Source organism: Eurosta solidaginis, chromosome X (assembly GCF_040869045.1).
Source record: "Eurosta solidaginis isolate ZX-2024a chromosome X, ASM4086904v1, whole genome shotgun sequence".
NCBI lineage: Eukaryota > Metazoa > Arthropoda > Insecta > Diptera > Tephritidae > Eurosta > Eurosta solidaginis.
This window is the reverse complement of record NC_090324.1, coordinates 26,844,852-26,863,935: the sequence shown is the minus strand read 5'-3', so window position 1 is coordinate 26,863,935 and position 19,084 is coordinate 26,844,852. Positions and strand designations below refer to the sequence as shown.

Here is a 19,084-nt window from a genome sequence, read left to right as displayed (position 1 = left end):
TTGTTGTTGTGACGATATATCGCCAATACCAAAATGTGTGGCAGCCAATAAAAAAAAGTGTTATTGTTGCCTTTGCCTGCGTCGCAGGTGGTAGTCGAAATTGCCAGCAGTAAAAATATGTCGTAATTGTTATTAGCATTGCGCCGCCGAAAAAAAAATATGTGGTGTTGTTGTAAGCGTTGTTTGCCGTCGGTGAAAGCAAGTGGTAGTGTTGTTGTAGGCGTTGTGTGCCGTCGAAAAGTTGTGCCCAGTGGGACCTTGCGTTGGCGAGGTGGCCTGGAATAAAAATGATGAGGATTAGTTAAAACTACTGAATTTAGCTCAAAACACTTAGTGAGTATGTACATGGGGGCTTTTCTGTTTGCATGACTGCAGACGCATATACACACATCTCCGTGTATATGCATCTCCATTAATGCAGTGTTTCTATTTGGTTTGCTTGGGAAATTTGCTAGGTGGGAGCAAATTACTTGCAAGCATACCAGGTAGCAGATTATTTTGACTTACCTCGACTCTCGATTTTTTGGGCAGGTTTTCTGGTTTCGTGGTCCTCAGCTGACACTGGTAAAAGTACGTGCGTAAACTTACGGCGCGCACAGCAAAAAAAAAAACCGAGCAAAAACTTTTTTGTTCGGATTTAAAGCCGCGCACTTTACTTTGGCACTTTTGAAACTTGCACTGGGCACTAATAGAATACAACTTTATCCATTGCCTAACATTGTGCTCTTTTATAGCTCCTGCCGTGACAGAGAACGTTACGGAAAATGTTTAACTATACGTGCAAAACTATATTTAGGCTTTCCCGTATTTTCATTTAACTATCAACACACTTATACATTCACACACTGAAATGATTACGCAAACCAACACTAACACAGATAAATTTAGTTTGTGTTTTGGCCGCAATGTTGCTACGCCTTTGGCAAAATGATTGTTACTAATGTATGTGTCAATGGCTCGTCGACACTCATTATAGGTGTATCTTACATTCCGCCTGGTAGTATTGACTGTTTGTATAAAGTACACACTGATAACCTTGTAGACTTAGTTTCTAGGAAATCAGAGTGCAATTTGATGTGAGGTGGGCGACAGTGGGCGAGAATTTAACTTTGTACCCCAAAAATGTAACTAGCTTTCCTGAAACTTATGTTATTGACAGTTTATTGAGCGTTAATCTTACCTAAATTAATACAATTTTAAATAAATTGTTTAAAGATTAGATCTAATTTTGTTCAGTGAAAATATGAGTTTTCCTCTGGAAGAATGTCTCGACCCTTTTTCATGCCCCGGCCGGCATCATGTTCCTCTTGCCCTGCAAGAATTTAGAAATGTCGACTTAGATTTGCTGCCCGATAACTACTGTTTAAAAATTGCAACTTTATTGCTATTAATGATAGAATCAACATGCATGTTTGGGATACTTTATTTTCAGGGAAAAGTGTAAATGAATGCTTTGATCTTTTCAAAGGAAAAGTGTGAACGCGACTTATGAAACCGTAAAAGTCCACTCTAAAACTTAGTATCATTCTGTGCATTTGATGGTAACCCTAATAACGACACTGAATTATTTGTGAAGTTTGTCAACTTGACAGTGGGGAGATGTCACACTACCTACACGAGAAAGAGCAACTTTTAACTTCCGCTGGCGAGAGGATTCCGTTTTAAGTTGGCGTGGAAGCAGATCAGTTGGAGTAGAAAATAAAGTACGCTTGAAAATAATTTTGCTGGTTAAGAGTAATTACAAAGTGAATTTGCAAAGTTATGCAAGTGATTGATGTTAAAAAAAAAATAAGGAAATTTATTGAAGTTTGTGCAGTTAAGAGTGATTTGATGACCAATATAAAAATTGATTGCCGAATTTAGAGCTAAAGGAATATTTTTTTCCGGCAATCAGCAAAAGTATTGTAACATATTTTCCGTTTTGTAGGAAACGCCGACGGGTTACGCGATATTTAAGTTGTTGGATGAAAAGAAACTAGCAGAAGTAGATAACCTCTATCTGGAATTTCAAACACCGGAAAAGGCGAATAAACTATTAAAATTGAAACATTTTGAGAAATTCAGTGACACTACGGAAGCACTGGCCGCAGCAACTGCTGCAGTGGAGGAAAAAAGGTCAAAGCATCTTAAAAAAGACATTAAAATTTTCGTTTTCCAAAGAAGGATAGTCTTCTTTGCTGATTGCAGATGCAAAGTTGGGTAATGCTATAAAAGATAATTGAGCCATGTTAGTAAGGTGTTTCATGCCATAGATTACGAACCATGTACCAAACATATACATAAATTTTAAAAATTCATTAAAATTTTTAATCATAATAAGTGTACAATTATTTTTATTATTTTCTCTAACAAAAGTTTAAACAAAATATCACGCAGGTAACGCTTAATCCAATTTATATTATCAAACCATTTTTCTTAACTGCTGCTCATAACTTTTTTTTTAATATGTTTTGTTTGACAATATAAGATAAGTAATTTTTGCTAAGCGTTAGCATGAAGATTAAGCGGAACAAATTTAACATTTATAAGCAGTTTTGTAGAAACTCATATTTACATTTTTTTTTTCAAGTTGTAATGGTATTTTTATAAATTTTCTTAATCTGATACAAAAAAATATGCGTTTGAGAAAAAGAATAATGCAAAGCTAAATTTAGTTTATGAAAAATCAAATATATAAGTTTGAACTCTTGATTCTCTCTGCTTTTCCAATGACATATGTTACTGATTTGTATATTTTGGCATTTGTGTCACTTGAACTGGCGTTGTGGGTTCTTATGTGAAAATTTCGTACCAGTTTATTTATCAGTTCATGGGGAAATTCATTTTGTGCTAACGTTTTCTTAATTATAGATATGTTCTTCTTGTGAAACACTTTATCGCTTATCGTAAGAACCCTTGTAATGAAATTCTTCGGGGTATTCAAGATCGTTTTGCGTTCATGTTTTGAGTTGTAATTGATAAGCCTTCCGGATGCAGTTCTTTTCTTGTACCAGTCGATTAGTAATTTATTATTCTTCCTTATTATCAAAGTATCAAGATAAGGTAAATGACCAGCTTCTTCTACCTCTATCGTGAACTGAATGGTCCGGTTGTACCCATTGAGCATATTAATCATGTTCTCAATCTCGTCTGTTCTGACAACAGCAAATAAGTCGTCGACATATTTGGTCAAAAGACGTGGTTTGATAGTGGCGTCTTTTTCAAATTTGCTCAACAATTCCTTCATGACGATATCGGAGACGGTGGTGATCGCATGGGAATACCTGTGCGTTGTTCATAGATCTTTCCATTATATTTAAAGTAACTATTATTTTTGATGCAGTATTTGACCATGGTCAAAAACAAGTCCTTGGGTTACTATACTATTTTTATTTGATTCCTTTTGAACAAACTTTTCAACCAGCTCATCAGTCGATCAAGCGCATCATTGGGTGTAAGTTCTGTTTGTCCGCAGATATATATATATATATGTTTGTACATATTTTAACTTGTAAAAAATTCTTATACCTTTGGTTTTTGTCTTCTTGTTTATGTTAGTCCTGATGATGACTTCAGGTTGAAGTCGAAATATCGACCAATTAAATATTTTTAAAAAAGGAAAATAAACGTGTTTTATTTACTTTACGGCCTCAAGCTCTTCAAACCAACATATTTAGTTTTCATATTTAGTCAATATAAAATTCACATAGTTTTAGTAATTAAGTATTTGTAGTTTTCATATGTTTTATTATTTAAATATTTTACGACAGATATGATGACCATTGATGCAGATTTGAGACGTTAGCGCGAACGAACGCCTTTACTTCTCTGTCTCCGTCACCTAATGACGTCGACAATTTGTTTTTTGATTTGTATGTGTGTGTGTTTTATGTAAGTGCTAAATGTATTCGCGCTCACGGTAGGAGAGATGTACGATTGTTCACAATATTTTATTATTAGGGTACACCCAAATCCTACATAAATGCTTGTGGGGCGCATAATAACAACAAATTATAATTGCTTACAAGATTTTGTTACCGATCAATTTGTTTGGTATGCAAACATTTTTTATAAGCTTCTCTGATCCCATTGTTCATAGTGCGAATAAAAGAGACTTATTCCACCTTTAACTCAACGTTTCGCCAAATTTCCTTGGCATCATCAGGAGTTAAGATATCTCTATTCATTTAGTAAAAGAAAGCGAACATTACAAAAAAAATTAATTAGTTTTGTGTGTTTTTTATACATACATATATATACATATATGTAAGAAGGCGGTGAACATGATTACACATAAAACAAAAATTACACAATTGTCAATAATATTAATTTTGCACTTACTTACATAAAAATGTGTCGATTTAATTATTGAAATATGTAAAAACAATTAAACTATTAAAACTAAGCAAAATTCGGCCCATCGTTTTTTGTGGTAAACTTGTCACTATAAAAGTTATAAATATAATAACTATGAAGCGGCAATACTGTCAGTGTCTTCTCTTCTGTTAATCGTCTCTTCCCCTTTTTGAAGTATTCGAAGGCTCTCTATAGTGTATCGCGTTTTTTCTCTTTTCTTTTTGTCCAATATTCTTGTATTTGCAAAGTCAGCTGTGTGGTTGTTTGTTACCGCGTGTTGAAATAAAGCTGTACTTTGTTTTTGTTTGCGTATGTCGGCTTCGCGTTCAGCTAATCGCGTACCTAATGTTCTTTTAGTTGTATATATATACACTTTGTTGTAGTTTTCGCTGTCGTTGCCTTTGCACTGTATTTCATATACCATAATACTTTATTGTTGGATATCTATAGGGCTTTTTGTTTTTGTGAAACACGTCGCTAGAGTTCAATTCAATTTAAATGTGAAGAAGGAAAATAGTTAATTAGGCGCCCAGCTGCCGTTGGTTTAGAATACCAATCTAAAATAAAATTATTGTTGTTGTTGTGAATGCGGGTGTCCAAGAAAGGGATACCGCCGTTTACTTCTTTATCTACAGTGAATTTTAACTTATGGTAAATGTTGAGTGTATCTCAAATTATATTTGCGTCGTCCTTTTTAATAATCGCGAAGATGTCGTCAACGTATTTGACTAGAAATTTGATTTCTATGCTGTGTTGTTTCTGGAGTTCCATGACTGTGAAGTTGAGTACATCGTCCATGACTATGTCGCTAATAGTGGGGGAGAGGGGGTTGGCCATGAACATGCCATACGTTTTTGTATACATCTTGTCGTTCTGTGTGAAGTAATTGTTATCTTTGAGGCAGAAATTTAATATGCTTTGGAACTTGCTCTTTGATATATCGTGTTTTTTTCTATTTCTTCCCATTTCCGCATTATGATTTTTGACGCCAAATTCGTTGGTATGTTGATGAACAAGGAGACAACATCGAACGACACTAACACTTCTTTTTCACAAACATTTATATTGTTTAGTCTTTCTTTTAATTCATATGAGTTTTTAATGTTCAGTTTAGGCAAAATCAGCGACTTGAGTATTTTCCTATACATTTTTGACGCTAAATTCTTTGGTATGTTGGTGAAAAGGGAGACAACATCGAACGAGACTAACACATCTTTTTCACAAACATTTATATTGTTTAGTCTTTCTTTTAACTCATATGAGTTTTTAATGTTGAGTTCAGGCGAAATCAGCGATTTGAGTATTTTTCCTATACATTTGGGAAGATGATAACATGGGACATTGGTGGATGAAACAATTGGACGCAGTGGATATTCAGGTTTATGGATTTTTGGTAGCCATATAAACGAGGGGCGTTTGCTGCCGTTCTGGTCAGTTGTTGTTTTCTCTTAAGTGTGTTTGCCTTTATATAGTTCGTATACTGTGATTGTTTTTCCTTTGTGGTGTGTTTGTTGGATCGCCTCTAACTACTTTGTAAGTATTCTTGTCTCCTAGTAGATTTTCAATTTTAGTGTTGTAGTCCATTTTGTAAAGTGCTATTGTTTTATTTTCTTTGTCGGTGTCTGTGATGACTATGTCGTCTTTGTGTATCTTAAGGGACGCTTTCGTTTTTATACTCAGTTGAGCAGAGCTCACAGAGTATATTAACTTTGATTGGATAACGGTTGGTTGTACAGGTATAAAGGAATCGAGATAGATATAGACTTCCATATATCAAAATCATCAGGATCGAAAAAAAATTTGATTGAGCCATGTCCGTCCGTCCGTCTGTCCGCTAATACGATAACTTGAGTAAATTTTGAGGTATCTTGATCAAATTTGGTATGTAGGTTCCGGAGCACTCATCTCAGATCGCTATTTAAAATGAACAATATCGGACTATAACCACGCCCACTTTTTCGATATCGAAAATTTCGAAAAACCGAAAAAGTGCGATAATTCATTACCAAAGACGAATAAAGCGATGAAACTTGGTAGGTGAGTTGAACTTATGACGCAGAATAGAAAATTAGTAAAATTTTAAAAGAAGGTAATTTAAAAGTTTTACAAGCTGTATTTTGGCAGTCGTTGAAGATATCATGATGAAATTTGGCAGGAACGTTACTCTTATTACTATATGTCTGCTTAATAAAAATTAGAAAAATCGGAGAACGACCACGCCCACTTTTTAAAAAAATATTTTTTTAAATTCAAATTTTAAAAGAAAAGTTAATATCTTTACTGTATATAAGTAAATTATATCAACATTCAACTCCAGTAATGATATGTTGCAACAAAATACAAAATAAACATGCATGGTTGGGATACTTTATTTTCAGGGAAAAGTGTAAATGAATGCTTTGATCGTTTCAAAGGAAAAGTGTGAACGCGACTTATGAAACCGTAAAAGTCCACTCTAAAACTTAGTATCATTCTGTGCATTTGATGGTAACCCTAATAACGACACTGAATTATTTGTGAAGTTTGTCAACTTGACAGTGGGGAGATGTCACACTACCTACACGAGAAAGAGCAACTTTTAACTTCCGCTGGCGAGTTAGGCGCCCAGAAGCCGTTGGTTTAGAATACCAATCTAAAATCAAATTATTGTTGTTGTTGTGAATGCGGGTGTCCAAGAAAGTGATACCGCCATTTACTTCTTTCTCTACGTTTTTGTATACATCTTGTCGTTCTGTGTGAAGTAATTGTTATCTTTGAGGCAGAAATTTAATATGCTTTGGAACTTGCTCTTTGATATATCGTGTTTTTTTCTATTTCTTCCCATTTCCGCATTATGATTTTTGACGCCAAATTCGTTGGTATGTTGATGAACAAGGAGACAACATCGAACGACACTAACACGTCTTTTTCACAAACATTTATATTGTTTAGTCTTTCTTTTAATTCATATGAGTTTTTAATGTTCAGTTTAGGCAAAATCAGCGACTTGAGTATTTTCCTATACATTTTTGACGCTAAATTCTTTGGTATGTTGGTGAAAAGGGAGACAATATCGAACGAGACTAACACATCTTTTTCACAAACATTTATATTGTTTAGTCTTTCTTTTAACTCATATGAGTTTTTAATGTTGAGTTCAGGCGAAATCAGCGATTTGAGTATTTTTCCTATACATTTGGGAAGATGATAACATGGGACATTGATGGATGAAACAATTGGACGCAGTGGATATTCAGGTTTATGGATTTTTGGTAGCCATATAAACGAGGGGCGTTTGCTGCCGTTCTGGTCAATTGTTGTTTCCTCTTAAGTGTGTTTGCCTTTATATAGTTCGTATACTATGATTGTTTTTCCTTTGTAGTGTGTTTGTTGGATCGCCTCTAACTACTTTGTAAGTATTCTTGTCTCCTAGTAGATTTTCAATTTTAGTGTTGTAGTCCATTTTGTAAAGTGCTATTTTTTTATTTCCTTTGTCGGTGTCTGTGATGACTATGTCGTCTTTGTGTATCTTAAGGGACGCTTTCGTTTTTATACTTAGTTGAGCAGAGCTCACAGAGTATATTAACTTTGATTGGATAACGGTTGGTTGTACAGGTATAAAGGAATCGAGATAGATATAGACTTCCATATATCAAAATCATCAGGATCGAAAAAAAATTTGATTGAGCCATGTCCGTCCGTCCGTCTGTCCGCTAATACGATAACTTGAGTAAATTTTGAGGTATCTTGATCAAATTTGGTATGTAGGTTCCGGAGCACTCATCTCAGATCGCTATTTAAAATGAACAATATCGGACTATAACCACGCCCACTTTTTCGATATCGAAAATTTCGAAAAACCGAAAAAGTGCGATAATTCATTACCAAAGACGAATAAAGCGATGAAACTTGGTAGGTGAGTTGAACTTATGACGCAGAATAGAAAATTAGTAAAATTTTAAAAGAAGGTAATTTAAAAGTTTTACAAGCTGTATTTTGGCAGTCGTTGAAGATATCATAATGAAATTTGGCAGGAACGTTACTCTTATTACTATATGTCTGCTTAATAAAAATTAGAAAAATCGGAGAACGACCACGCCCACTTTTTAAAAAAATATTTTTTTTAATTCAAATTTTAAAAGAAAAGTTAATATCTTTACTGTATATAAGTAAATTATATCAACATTCAACTCCAGTAATGATATGTTGCAACAAAATACAAAAATAAAAGAAAATTTCAAACTGGGCGTGGCTCCGCCCTCTTTCATTTAATTTGTCTAGGACACTTTTAATGCCATAAGTCGAACAAAAATGTACCAATCCATTTGAAATTTGATAGGGGCTTAGATTCTGGGACGATAACTTATTTCTGTGAAAAAGGGCTAAATCGGTTGAAGCCACGCCCAGTTTTTATACACAGTCGGCCGTCTGTCCTTCCGCTAGGTCGTTAACAAGATAACTTTAGCAAAAATCGATATATCTTTATGTTTAGGCAGGATGCCTAACTTTTTCGTATCTGTCTGCGATCCCCCCAATGCAACCCTGCGAATCGATACTCGATACTCGAATTAATTTGTAACCACCCACACCATCACCGCCACATGCATTTGCATGCATGTACATGTACGTGTATGTGTGTTTTTTGTCAGCACTCATGCATATGCATGTCGGGGTTGATGTGTGGGTGCCTTTCCCCTCCAAAACGGAGGATTTTGCGGGTCAACGGTTGTAGCTTGCTATACAACCGGCCTATTGGATTCTAGCAGCCAACGCGTACACATCTGCCGCCATCGATCTCTGCCGTAGTCACATATTCACAAGGTAATATATTTTCCTGTATATTTATTATCTACCCAATAAAACATATCATTATAACGAGAAATCTCGTATTCTCTTATTTTTATTCCCACACGCCATATTCCCATTGAGATCGACCCCGGTGCGCCCACCTCTCGCAAGGATCAGACGCACCCCGGCCGAACTTTTGGTCCTATCTCACCAGGAATTGGAAACAGCACCTTAACAATACAGCCCACAACATAATTAGCCCGAAAATTTATACGGAAAAATATTTACCCACCAACAGCTATACAAAACCAAAACTAAAAGGTTATATTTGATATCAAAACGTGAAAAAAACACTGAGCAAGCAACAGCCAGCTTAAGCCATCAGCAACACCACAAGTCATCTTGCCACATAATCACCAGAACAGCAAACAGCCACAACGTAAGTGCAATATTGCTTGCCACAATTTGTTTTTTTTGGTTATAAACTATACAAAAACCGTGTAAAAATATATACTGTGAGTGCCATACATGTAGTAATCGTATTTAACCGCGAAAAGTGTGAATAATTTATTAGTGTCGAAAAGATAATTAAGTGCAAACGCGGGACATTAACGTTGTCTTAGATCCCTTGTGACTATCTGGTCTGTCCCCCCACCAGCGGTAAGGCTCTCCAGACACAGCACAAGGAAGAGGTGCACATAACCTCACTTTCACAAAAAATTCACGCCATTCGATTGAGGCAAATTTCACTTTCTTTTGCGTCACTATTATTTTCACTAATTTCTCTAATCAATCTTTGTTACACAGTTTTGTTCTTTATTGCATAAGATTTATTTCACGATTTCACACTTTTCGTCGAGTTTATATCAACGCGCGCACTTATTTTATAATAAAATTAAACGTTTGGCGAGTGGCCCCCTTTACCTCACACAGTACACATTGGTGTTGCTCCCCCCTACTCCCTGTTTTACAGCACAAATGCTCTGCAAAGTCAGACAAAATAAACACATTAGGAGTAATAACTAAAATTTTGCGTAATTTAATAGTTGTTTGTTGGGTGATTCGCTGGCGGCCACCGTGGTGTGATGGTAGCGTGCTCCGCCTATCACACCGTATGCCCTGGGTTCAACTCCCGGGAAAAGCAACATCAAAATTTTAGAAATAAGATTTTTCAATTGGAAGAAAATATTTCTAAGCGGGGTCGCCCCTCGGCAGTGTTTGGCAAGCGCTCGGGGTGTATTTCTGCCATGAAAAGCTCTCAGTGAAAACTCATCTGCCTTGCAGATGCCGTTCGGAGTCGGCATAAAACATGTAGGTCCCGTCCGGCCAATTTGTAGGGAAAAATCAAGAGGAGCACGACGCAAATTGGAAGAGAAGCTCGGCCTTAGATCTCTTCGGAGGTTATCGCGCCTTACATTTTTATTTGGTTGGGTGATTCGAACAGGTTCATACAAATTTACATTCCTCACTCAATTTGTCCACAAATTTTTCAACCATGAACATGGATTCCTACATTAGATTGGCCGATCGCATAATCGAATTCGAGGCCGATTTAATCAATGCGGCTCTGCACACTGTACACACTCTTGCAATACAGCAAAAAGATTTGCAAGCCAAGTGGGAAAAAGCAGAGAACGCCCTAGAGGAGTTGCTTGGCTCTGACACGCTCGACGCAAAGAAAATTGCAGCGGTCAAGATCAAGCATAAAGCGGCATATGCCGTATTCTTGCGATGCATGTCGAACATGGCTGAACTTCAAGCCAAATTGAAGGAGGAAAAAGATAGGGAAGTCAAACCTAAGGGGGAAGGCGCGCGCGAACACAGTATCCGCCTGCCAGCTTGCGATACTGAGGTATTCAAGGGCGACTACCTATCTTGGCCAACGTTTCGTGACCTGTTCACGGCCATCTACAAAAAAAACAGTCGCCTAAGCCCGGTAGAAAAGTTGTTCCACCTTAACCAAAAAACACAAGGTGAGGCAAAGGACATTGTCAAGAAATGTCCTTTGACAAATGAAGGCTTCGAAACAGCTGGAAAAACCTATGTGAGAGATACGAGAATAAATGGATTCTCGTAAACTCACAACTACAAATTTTGTTTAATCTAAAAACGATAGATAGCGAGTGCGGCAGCTCAATCAAAACTTTACAGCGCGACATAAATAATTGTTTAGCATCCTTAAAAAAATATCAGATCGATGTTTCAAATTGGGATGCGATCATCACATATTTATGCTCGACAAAATTACCCGAAAATACATTGGCTCTATGGGAGCAGAGCATTGACCACAAAACGGACATATCCAAGTGGGAGGATATGGACAAACTCTTGTCAAATCGTTTTCAGACACTTGAAACCGTGTCGGGTTTTACAGGGAATGCCACTTCTAAAGTGCAAAAGTCAAACCCGTCGCGCCAGTCGACAGAAACCCCTACAAAAAGACTTGGTGCTTTTCAAACAAAAGTAACCAAGAAAACAACAAAATCAATATGTAAAATGTGCAAATCTACGGAGCACAGATTACGCAGCTGTTCACGTTTTTGCGATTTAAACCCGGTAGAAAGGATTAAATTCGTCAAATCCTCAAATGGCTGCCTGAATTGTTTATCCCCAGGACACACAGTAACGAGGTGCACCAGTTCGTTCAACTGTTCCAAATGCCACTCTCGTCACCACACGCTCCTGCATGCGGACACACTTAAGCAACCGGCGGTGCGCAACCCTTTCAAAGATGCGGATAATACCCCATCAACTTCGGTACAGGCACGGAAAAGACAGGAAGCGGGACAACCACCTTCATCTACGAACCAGAATGTAAAATCCTGCCATGCAAATTCCAGCACAGGTGTGCTATTAGGAACTGCTCGCGTACACATTCACCATAATGGTACCGACTTCTCCGCGCGGACATTAATTGATTCTGGGTCTGAATGTTCCTTTATAACTGAAAGACTGAAACGCAGAATCAATTTGCCAGCGAGGAAAATGCATGCCCATGTTTCAGGCATCACAAATGCGGTGCCAGCTCAGTTGAAAGAAGCATCCAACATCGAATTACGTTCACCAGTGGATCCCTGCTTCAGCCTGACTACACCCGTACTAGTTCTAGCGAAACTCACTGGGAATATTCCATCCTGCCATATCAACGCAATGACTATGCAGGCATTCCCAGACTTGGTTTTGGCAGACAAGAGGTTCTACGTCAACGAAGACGTAGACCTCATACTTGGCGGAGACATATATCCCCAAATTATAATGAAAGGTATAAAAAAGAATGTGCTAAACACACTCTTAGCCCAAGAGACAGTATTCGGTTGGATACTAACCGGTCGTATCGAATCACCGAATCCAACGAAGAGCATTATGCCTTTCTACAACGAGGTTGCGTTAGACAACCAACTCAAAGCTTTCTGGGAGGAAAAAAATGTACCCAAAAATAAAATATTAAATGAGGATGAAAGGTACTGCGAACAACTATTTAAAGAAACAACGCAGCGAAGTGAGAATGGAAGATACACCGTGTCACTACCATTCCGGCAGGATTACCCTAACAATATTAACTTAGGACCATCCCTGAAGCGTGCATGCTCTCAATTCTTCCGGAATGAGGGGCGGCTAATAAAAAACCCAGATTTAGGTAAGGAATATGTTCGGGTGTTGTCAGAATATGAAACGCTCGGACATATGGAAAAATTGAAAAGAAATATCCCATCCGACGATTCGGATCATTACTTCCTGCCCCACCATGCCGTTATTAAAGCGGAAAGTACCACTACAAAGGTACGCGTAGTATTCAATGCCTCGAGCCCTACGGCCAACGGGAAGAGCCTAAATGATATTCCACTCGCAGGCCCAGTTCTACAAGCCGATCTACCCATCCTTATATTACGATGGAGACTATACCATTTTGTCTTCAATAGCGACATCGAAAAGATGTATCGTCAAATTTGGGTGAACGATAATCACACCAAATTTCAACGCACTGTATACCGCACTTCCCCGAATGACCCTATTAGTCTCTACGAATTAAAGACGGTTACCTTCGGAGTGAATTGCGCTCCATACCTCGCGATAAGAACGATTCTCCAACTAGCAGACGACGTCTCAAATTCACACCCTACAGCGACTAGCATACTTCGAGAATACATGTATGTAGATGACGTGTTAGCGGGTGGACATACGATCATATCGACCATTAAAGCCAGAGATGAAATTCGTCAAGTCCTACACTCCGCGGGCTTTCTACTTCGCAAATGGACATACAATTCAGAGGACATTCTAAGGGACATCACCAAAGCAGACCTGCTCAGTGAAAACTTCCTGGCCTTCGAAGATACCAGTTCCGTTAAAGCATTAGGAATTCGATGGAATGCCCTCTCCGATTTATTCTATTTTAAAGCAGGGACGCTGGACAACCCGGAAAACATTACAAAAAGAGCGATACTATCAGCAATCGCCAAACTTTTGATCCATTAGGGTGGCTGGCACCAATGGTCATTGTGGCAAAAATACTCATGCAGAGTATTTGGTTGGAAGGCACCGCTTGGGACGAACCAGTATCTACCAGTACGCTGGAACGATGGAAAACCTTCACCGACCAATACCATGAAATCGATAAAATCCGGATAGCTTGATGGGTCAACTTTTCACCAGGAACCGACATCGAGATCCATGGATTTTGTGACGCATCCGAGAAGGCTTATACAGCAGCCGTTTACATGCGCGTAAAAACGGATAATGACATCTGGACAAACCTGCTTCTAGCCAAAACCCGAGTAGCCCCAGTGAAAACTCTTTCTCTTCCACGATTGGAAATTTGCAGAGCCGTGCTGTTAGCGGAAATCACCGAATCAATTTTCAGGAATCTCAAGTTGGGACCAGTGAAATTGCACCTGTGGACGGATTCAACTATAGTCCTCGCATGGATAAGGAAACCGCCCTGTTCTTGGTCCACTTTCGTCGCACATCGGATCACCAAGATCATCGACATGGTCGGAAATAAGGACTGGTTGCACGTGAATTCAGAATCTAACAATTCGTTGTGGTGGCAGGGACCTTCTTGGCTGCAAGAAGACACTTCCCAATGGCCAGCACAAGAAAGTGACTACATCACCTCCGTAGAGGAAAAGAGGGCGAAGACCTGCGCAACAACAACAGTAAATACTACCGATGTTCTCCAACCCTTTTCAGACCTACCTAGGGCTTTACGGGTGCTCTCATACGTTATGAGGTTCTACCGAAGAACTCACCCCAAAACAATAAAATAATTTCAGGTCAAGTCACTTTTAATCTCTCCTGATTAGATCAAATCAGTAACCCAACTCTTAATTAAAATCTATCAGAAACAACACTATAGTTCCGAATATAGTGATCTAAAGGCCGGAAAACCAATTGCAGGGAAAAGTGCAATACTCTCACTTAATCCCTACCTAGACCAACATGGCATCATTCGGGTAGGAGGTCGACTCGGGGCGTCAAAGGACTTAGCTTTTAATGAACGCCACCCAATCCTCCTCCCATACAACTGCCGGTTATCCCGTCTGACAGTCCTAATGTTTCATCAGCAAAGTCTGCATGGGGAAAACCAACTCATGTTACGTCTGATACGCACCCAATACTGGATACCAAACATCAAAACCATGATTAGGGCAACCATTCATAATTACAAAGTTTGCATTATACACCGAAAGCGTGCTCAGACCCAACTTATGGGTATTCTCCCTCACTGGAGTCGACTTCGCCGAACCCTTCGACATTAAAATTTACCGCGGCAGAGGGTGTCGGCTATCCAAAGGCTATGTCTGCCTTTTCGTGTGTCTTTCCATACGAGCAATTCATCTGGAGGCCACGACTGACCTCAGCACACCATCATTTTTAGCGGCATTTGCCCGTTTCATATCTAGGCGCGGATGCCCGAAAGATATGTACTCCGACAATGGTACGAACTTTGTCGGAGCGTCACGATCCTTACGATCAGAATTCAAGACCTTCATCTCACAAGTGCGAGAGAACGCTGTCTCAAAGTACAGCCACCAGTCACTCACGTGGCATTTCATCCCTCCGTGCGCTCCCCATATGGGAGGGCTGTGGGAGGCTGGAGTGAAAAGCTTCAAAAGCCATTTCAAAAAGATAGCCTCACCACACAAATTCACCTTCGAGGAATTCCATACCCTCTTGAGCCGCATCGAGGCATGCCTGACCTCGCGGCCGCTCAGCCCGGCGTCCAATGACCCGACGGACCTAGAGCCACTTACCCCAGGCCATTTCCTCACTGGCAGCCATCTACTGGCTCCGCCAGAGCCAGATGCTAGTGAGAGCCCTGCCTCGATGATCAATCAATGGCAGAAAATCAAAGCCCTCCATCACACTTTCTGCAAACGATGGAAGGTGGAATATCTATCCGAAATTCAAAAACGAGTGAAGTGGAAGCATCCCAAAGAAAATATAAAAGTGGGAGATCTCGCTGTCCTCAAAGAGGACAACTTATCTCCCAACGAATGGAGGTTAGGTCGAGTCGTCAATGTACACCCCGGCGAAGATAACCGAGTTCGCGTAGTTGACCTCATAACAGATAAGGGTCAAGTCAGACGACCTTTGGTCAAACTGATCCTTCTTCCAACGGAGGAGATGGATTGCGACAAGGCCAAGAGCTCCTCATAACAATCCCTCCGTTTCTCTCCCTCCTTTCCGAACTCCACCCCCTATCGATAATCCACCGTAACCCAGCTCTCGTTCACCCGAACGAGGCCAACAAACCCCATCACCCACGCTCCCTCTCGGGAACCAGAGATCACCCAGCTCTCGATCAGATCCACCAATCTGCCACACAACACAAACCCCCCTTTTTTTTATTCTTTGGCACACTATGGCCAAAATACTGGAGCTTAATAACAATAAGAGCAACTCATAATAGTGCATGGAATCTCACCGGCAGCTTAGCCGTACCCGAAAGTATTTCATTTGAGCAATTCTAGCGCACGCATCAGATTTTCCTGTGCGGGGAGATCCATACAATCGAAATGCACCAAATCACCTATGCCGAGTTTTTTTAATAAGTCGTTGAAGCTTTAAATTGCAAATTTTGTTTTCATCGCAAAGCAAACATAAATACACCAAGTACAAACATGGATTTCTATGACACAGCTAGTTCTGCCCCTTGCCGATCGGTTATAATGACCGCAAAAGCGCTTGGTCTCAACTTAAATAAGAAACCAAAGAATCTTATGGCTGGCGAGCACATGAAACCAGAATATCTTAAACTAAATCCACAGCACACTATTCTTACACTGGTCGACAATGGTTTTCCACTTTGGGAATCACGCGCAATTATGGTCTATTTGGCTGAGAAATATGGCAAAGATGATACGCTATACCCTAAATGCCCCAAAAGGAAAGCAGTTATCAATCAACGTTTATATTTCGATATGGGTACACTTTATAAGAGCTTCGCTGACTATTATTACCCACAATTATTTGCCAAAGCACCTGCTGATCCAGAGTTGTACAAGAAAATTGAATCAGCTTTTGACCTGCTAAATACTTTCCTCGAAGGACACAAGTATGTAGCTGGTGATGCACTTACCTTACCCGATCTTTCTATACTTGAGACAGCGTCCACTTTTGAAGTAGCCGGATTTGATTTTAGTAAATATGCTAATGTTGCCAAATGGCATGCTAATGTAAAGAAATCTGCACCAGGCACCGATGAGAATTGGGAGGGTTGTTTAGAGTTCAAGGCGAACTTCTTCAGCTGAATTTGAGGCTAATTTTTGTGTAGTTTTTTTAAATTGCAACACACCGGCACCTACAAGGAAAGAACAAGTTAATATCATATTTACAGTAACCATTCTTTGTCTTCTCACCTGTATGTCTCATTTCATGATACTTTCGTGTATCGGGTTTGGCAAATTTAAGATATCAATGACGACAAGCATATTCCTTTAGTTTTTCAAATTACCAGCACTATTGCAAACCTTGCTACAGAAGCGACATGGCCATGTACATACGTTCCAGCGTATGATAGTTCATGTGAATCGTCAATTCGTTCTTAGTCGTTTATGCATACCACAATGTGAGCATACATACCTTTTTGATGCCAGCATGCCGCTTCAGATGTACTTTTAACTTGTCTTTATTGGCAAAACGACGTGTACAATGTGGCTGATCACACGAAAATGGACGTTCAGATTTATCTTTGTGCGTATAGCGATGTTCACGAAGGATTTTCGTACTTTTAAATCCTTTGCCACATGTTTCACAAATGTGCGATTTTAGTTCAGGGCCCAGTTTGTGAATCTCCCTCTTTTGTACGTTTAATGCCGATTTGCATTTGTATATCTTACCGCAACCCTCTTCATCGCATTCAAACAAAAACTCGCATTATCTTCATGCTATCTTCATGCCACTCCACCGCGTGCAGGATTTATTGCAACCTTCTCGCGTACAAGGATAGGGGTTGAGACCTTTATGCTCACGATTATGTGCCAGGAGGCGGTGCTCAACAAAAAAAAAAAAAAACAAAAAAAAACGCGACGGACAAATCTCACAATGATAGATAGTTAATTTCTTCGTTTTGCTTCTTATGGCTTTTGAGGCCGGTGTTTTGACAGTTTTTGGTTTATTCCTTGTGCTTCTGCGCTTATACCCAGTTTTAACATCTTGAGAATCTTTGAAGCTAGCTAATGACATGTTATCTTCAGAATCATCAGGATTTCCAGATTCCTTTGCATTATCAGATAGATTATGTTCGTTTTCGGTATTGGCAAATGAATTGAAATCATGAACAAGCTCTTGTGCATTTTCAGTCGTATTTATAGTTCGTTTCTTGTGGCTCTTGGCTGTCCTCTTGTTGGTGTTCTTTACATTTTTTTTTTAATTTCTGGTATCAGCTATTTCGGATTGTGCTTTTTCTTCCTAATCTTTATGAAGGTGATTATATTGTTCTATTGGCAAATTATTCGTAGATTCTTCCTTAACCTCTCTTTCGCTTGAAAGTGAAAATGGTTTATCATCTTCAAAAGGCACCACATCGCCCGTATGCAAGAGCTCTTCAAATCGTCTAATGGAATCTATACACATTCTGCGAAACTTACAGAATGCAATAATGTGTTGATAACAGCTCATGCAGAGGAATTTGGAGTATTTATTAGAAGCACAAAATTCATTTGATATGCACGCGGATACTTTAGCCAAATGATCGGGTATCTCGAAAATGTTCACACACGCGTCCCCTTCTGCATTCTTAATCGTGTTCAGTTCTTTAACACATACTCGGCACAAGTTATCAGCGTTCCACATAGGCACATCAACTGTGGGTATATCCATGATGTTGAAAGCTTTTTCATACGAAAATTTTTCTTTATTGTCAATTTGCATGATTCAGCACATCACAGATTATACAGCTGCCCACATTGTGTTTCGATTTGTAAGTTGGTCCGCATCAAGTAATTTGCTCTTTCAGGATATTCATGTATGTATCGTATCCAAATATCACGTGCAACCCCTGAAGAAACATTTATTTTCACCTTGCTAACATGTCGAACTTTATTGAATGCCCTTTATAGCGTACGTGGCTTGGATGGCCCATCACCACGCAAAAGAACCAATCAATTCATGCGCTTCTGCAATGCGTTCGTCTGAGTATTCGAGGTGTGTTTTTAAATAATCGAAATTTGATTCGCCCCCTTTAATGCAAACAGTGCGTAGAGCATCACCACCGTAGCGACTCCTAACATATGGAGCGGCACCATGTTCTAATAACAGCTTGGTAGTTTCTAGCCTATGTTCCTGTATCGCATAATGTTAGCGCAGTCTTTTCTCGTATATCCTTGGCAGTAACATCTGCGCCTTTATTAATCAAATATAAACATAAGTGTGTGGATTGTACTGAATTTATCAAACAAATGCCACCATTAATATTCGTTTTGTTTAATATCCGCACCACCTTCAACTAGGTGTTGAACAATTTCCACGTGTGTACGTT

At 39.1% G+C, this 19,084-nt stretch overlaps 1 protein-coding gene and 1 pseudogene across 1 annotated transcript; one reads left to right on the top strand and one right to left on the bottom strand.

The window, feature by feature from the left end:
- Nucleotides 1-16,174: 16,174 nt before the first annotated feature.
- Nucleotides 16,175-16,856, top strand: LOC137234595 (glutathione S-transferase 1-1-like). Its single transcript, XM_067758054.1, has one exon. The coding sequence runs from the start codon at nt 16,227-16,229 to the stop codon at nt 16,854-16,856; it is 630 nt and encodes a 209-aa protein (XP_067614155.1). The 5' UTR covers nt 16,175-16,226.
- Nucleotides 16,857-16,884: 28 nt separating this feature from the next.
- Nucleotides 16,885-17,790, bottom strand: LOC137234817 (zinc finger protein 782-like; annotated as a pseudogene).
- Nucleotides 17,791-19,084: the final 1,294 nt, after the last annotated feature.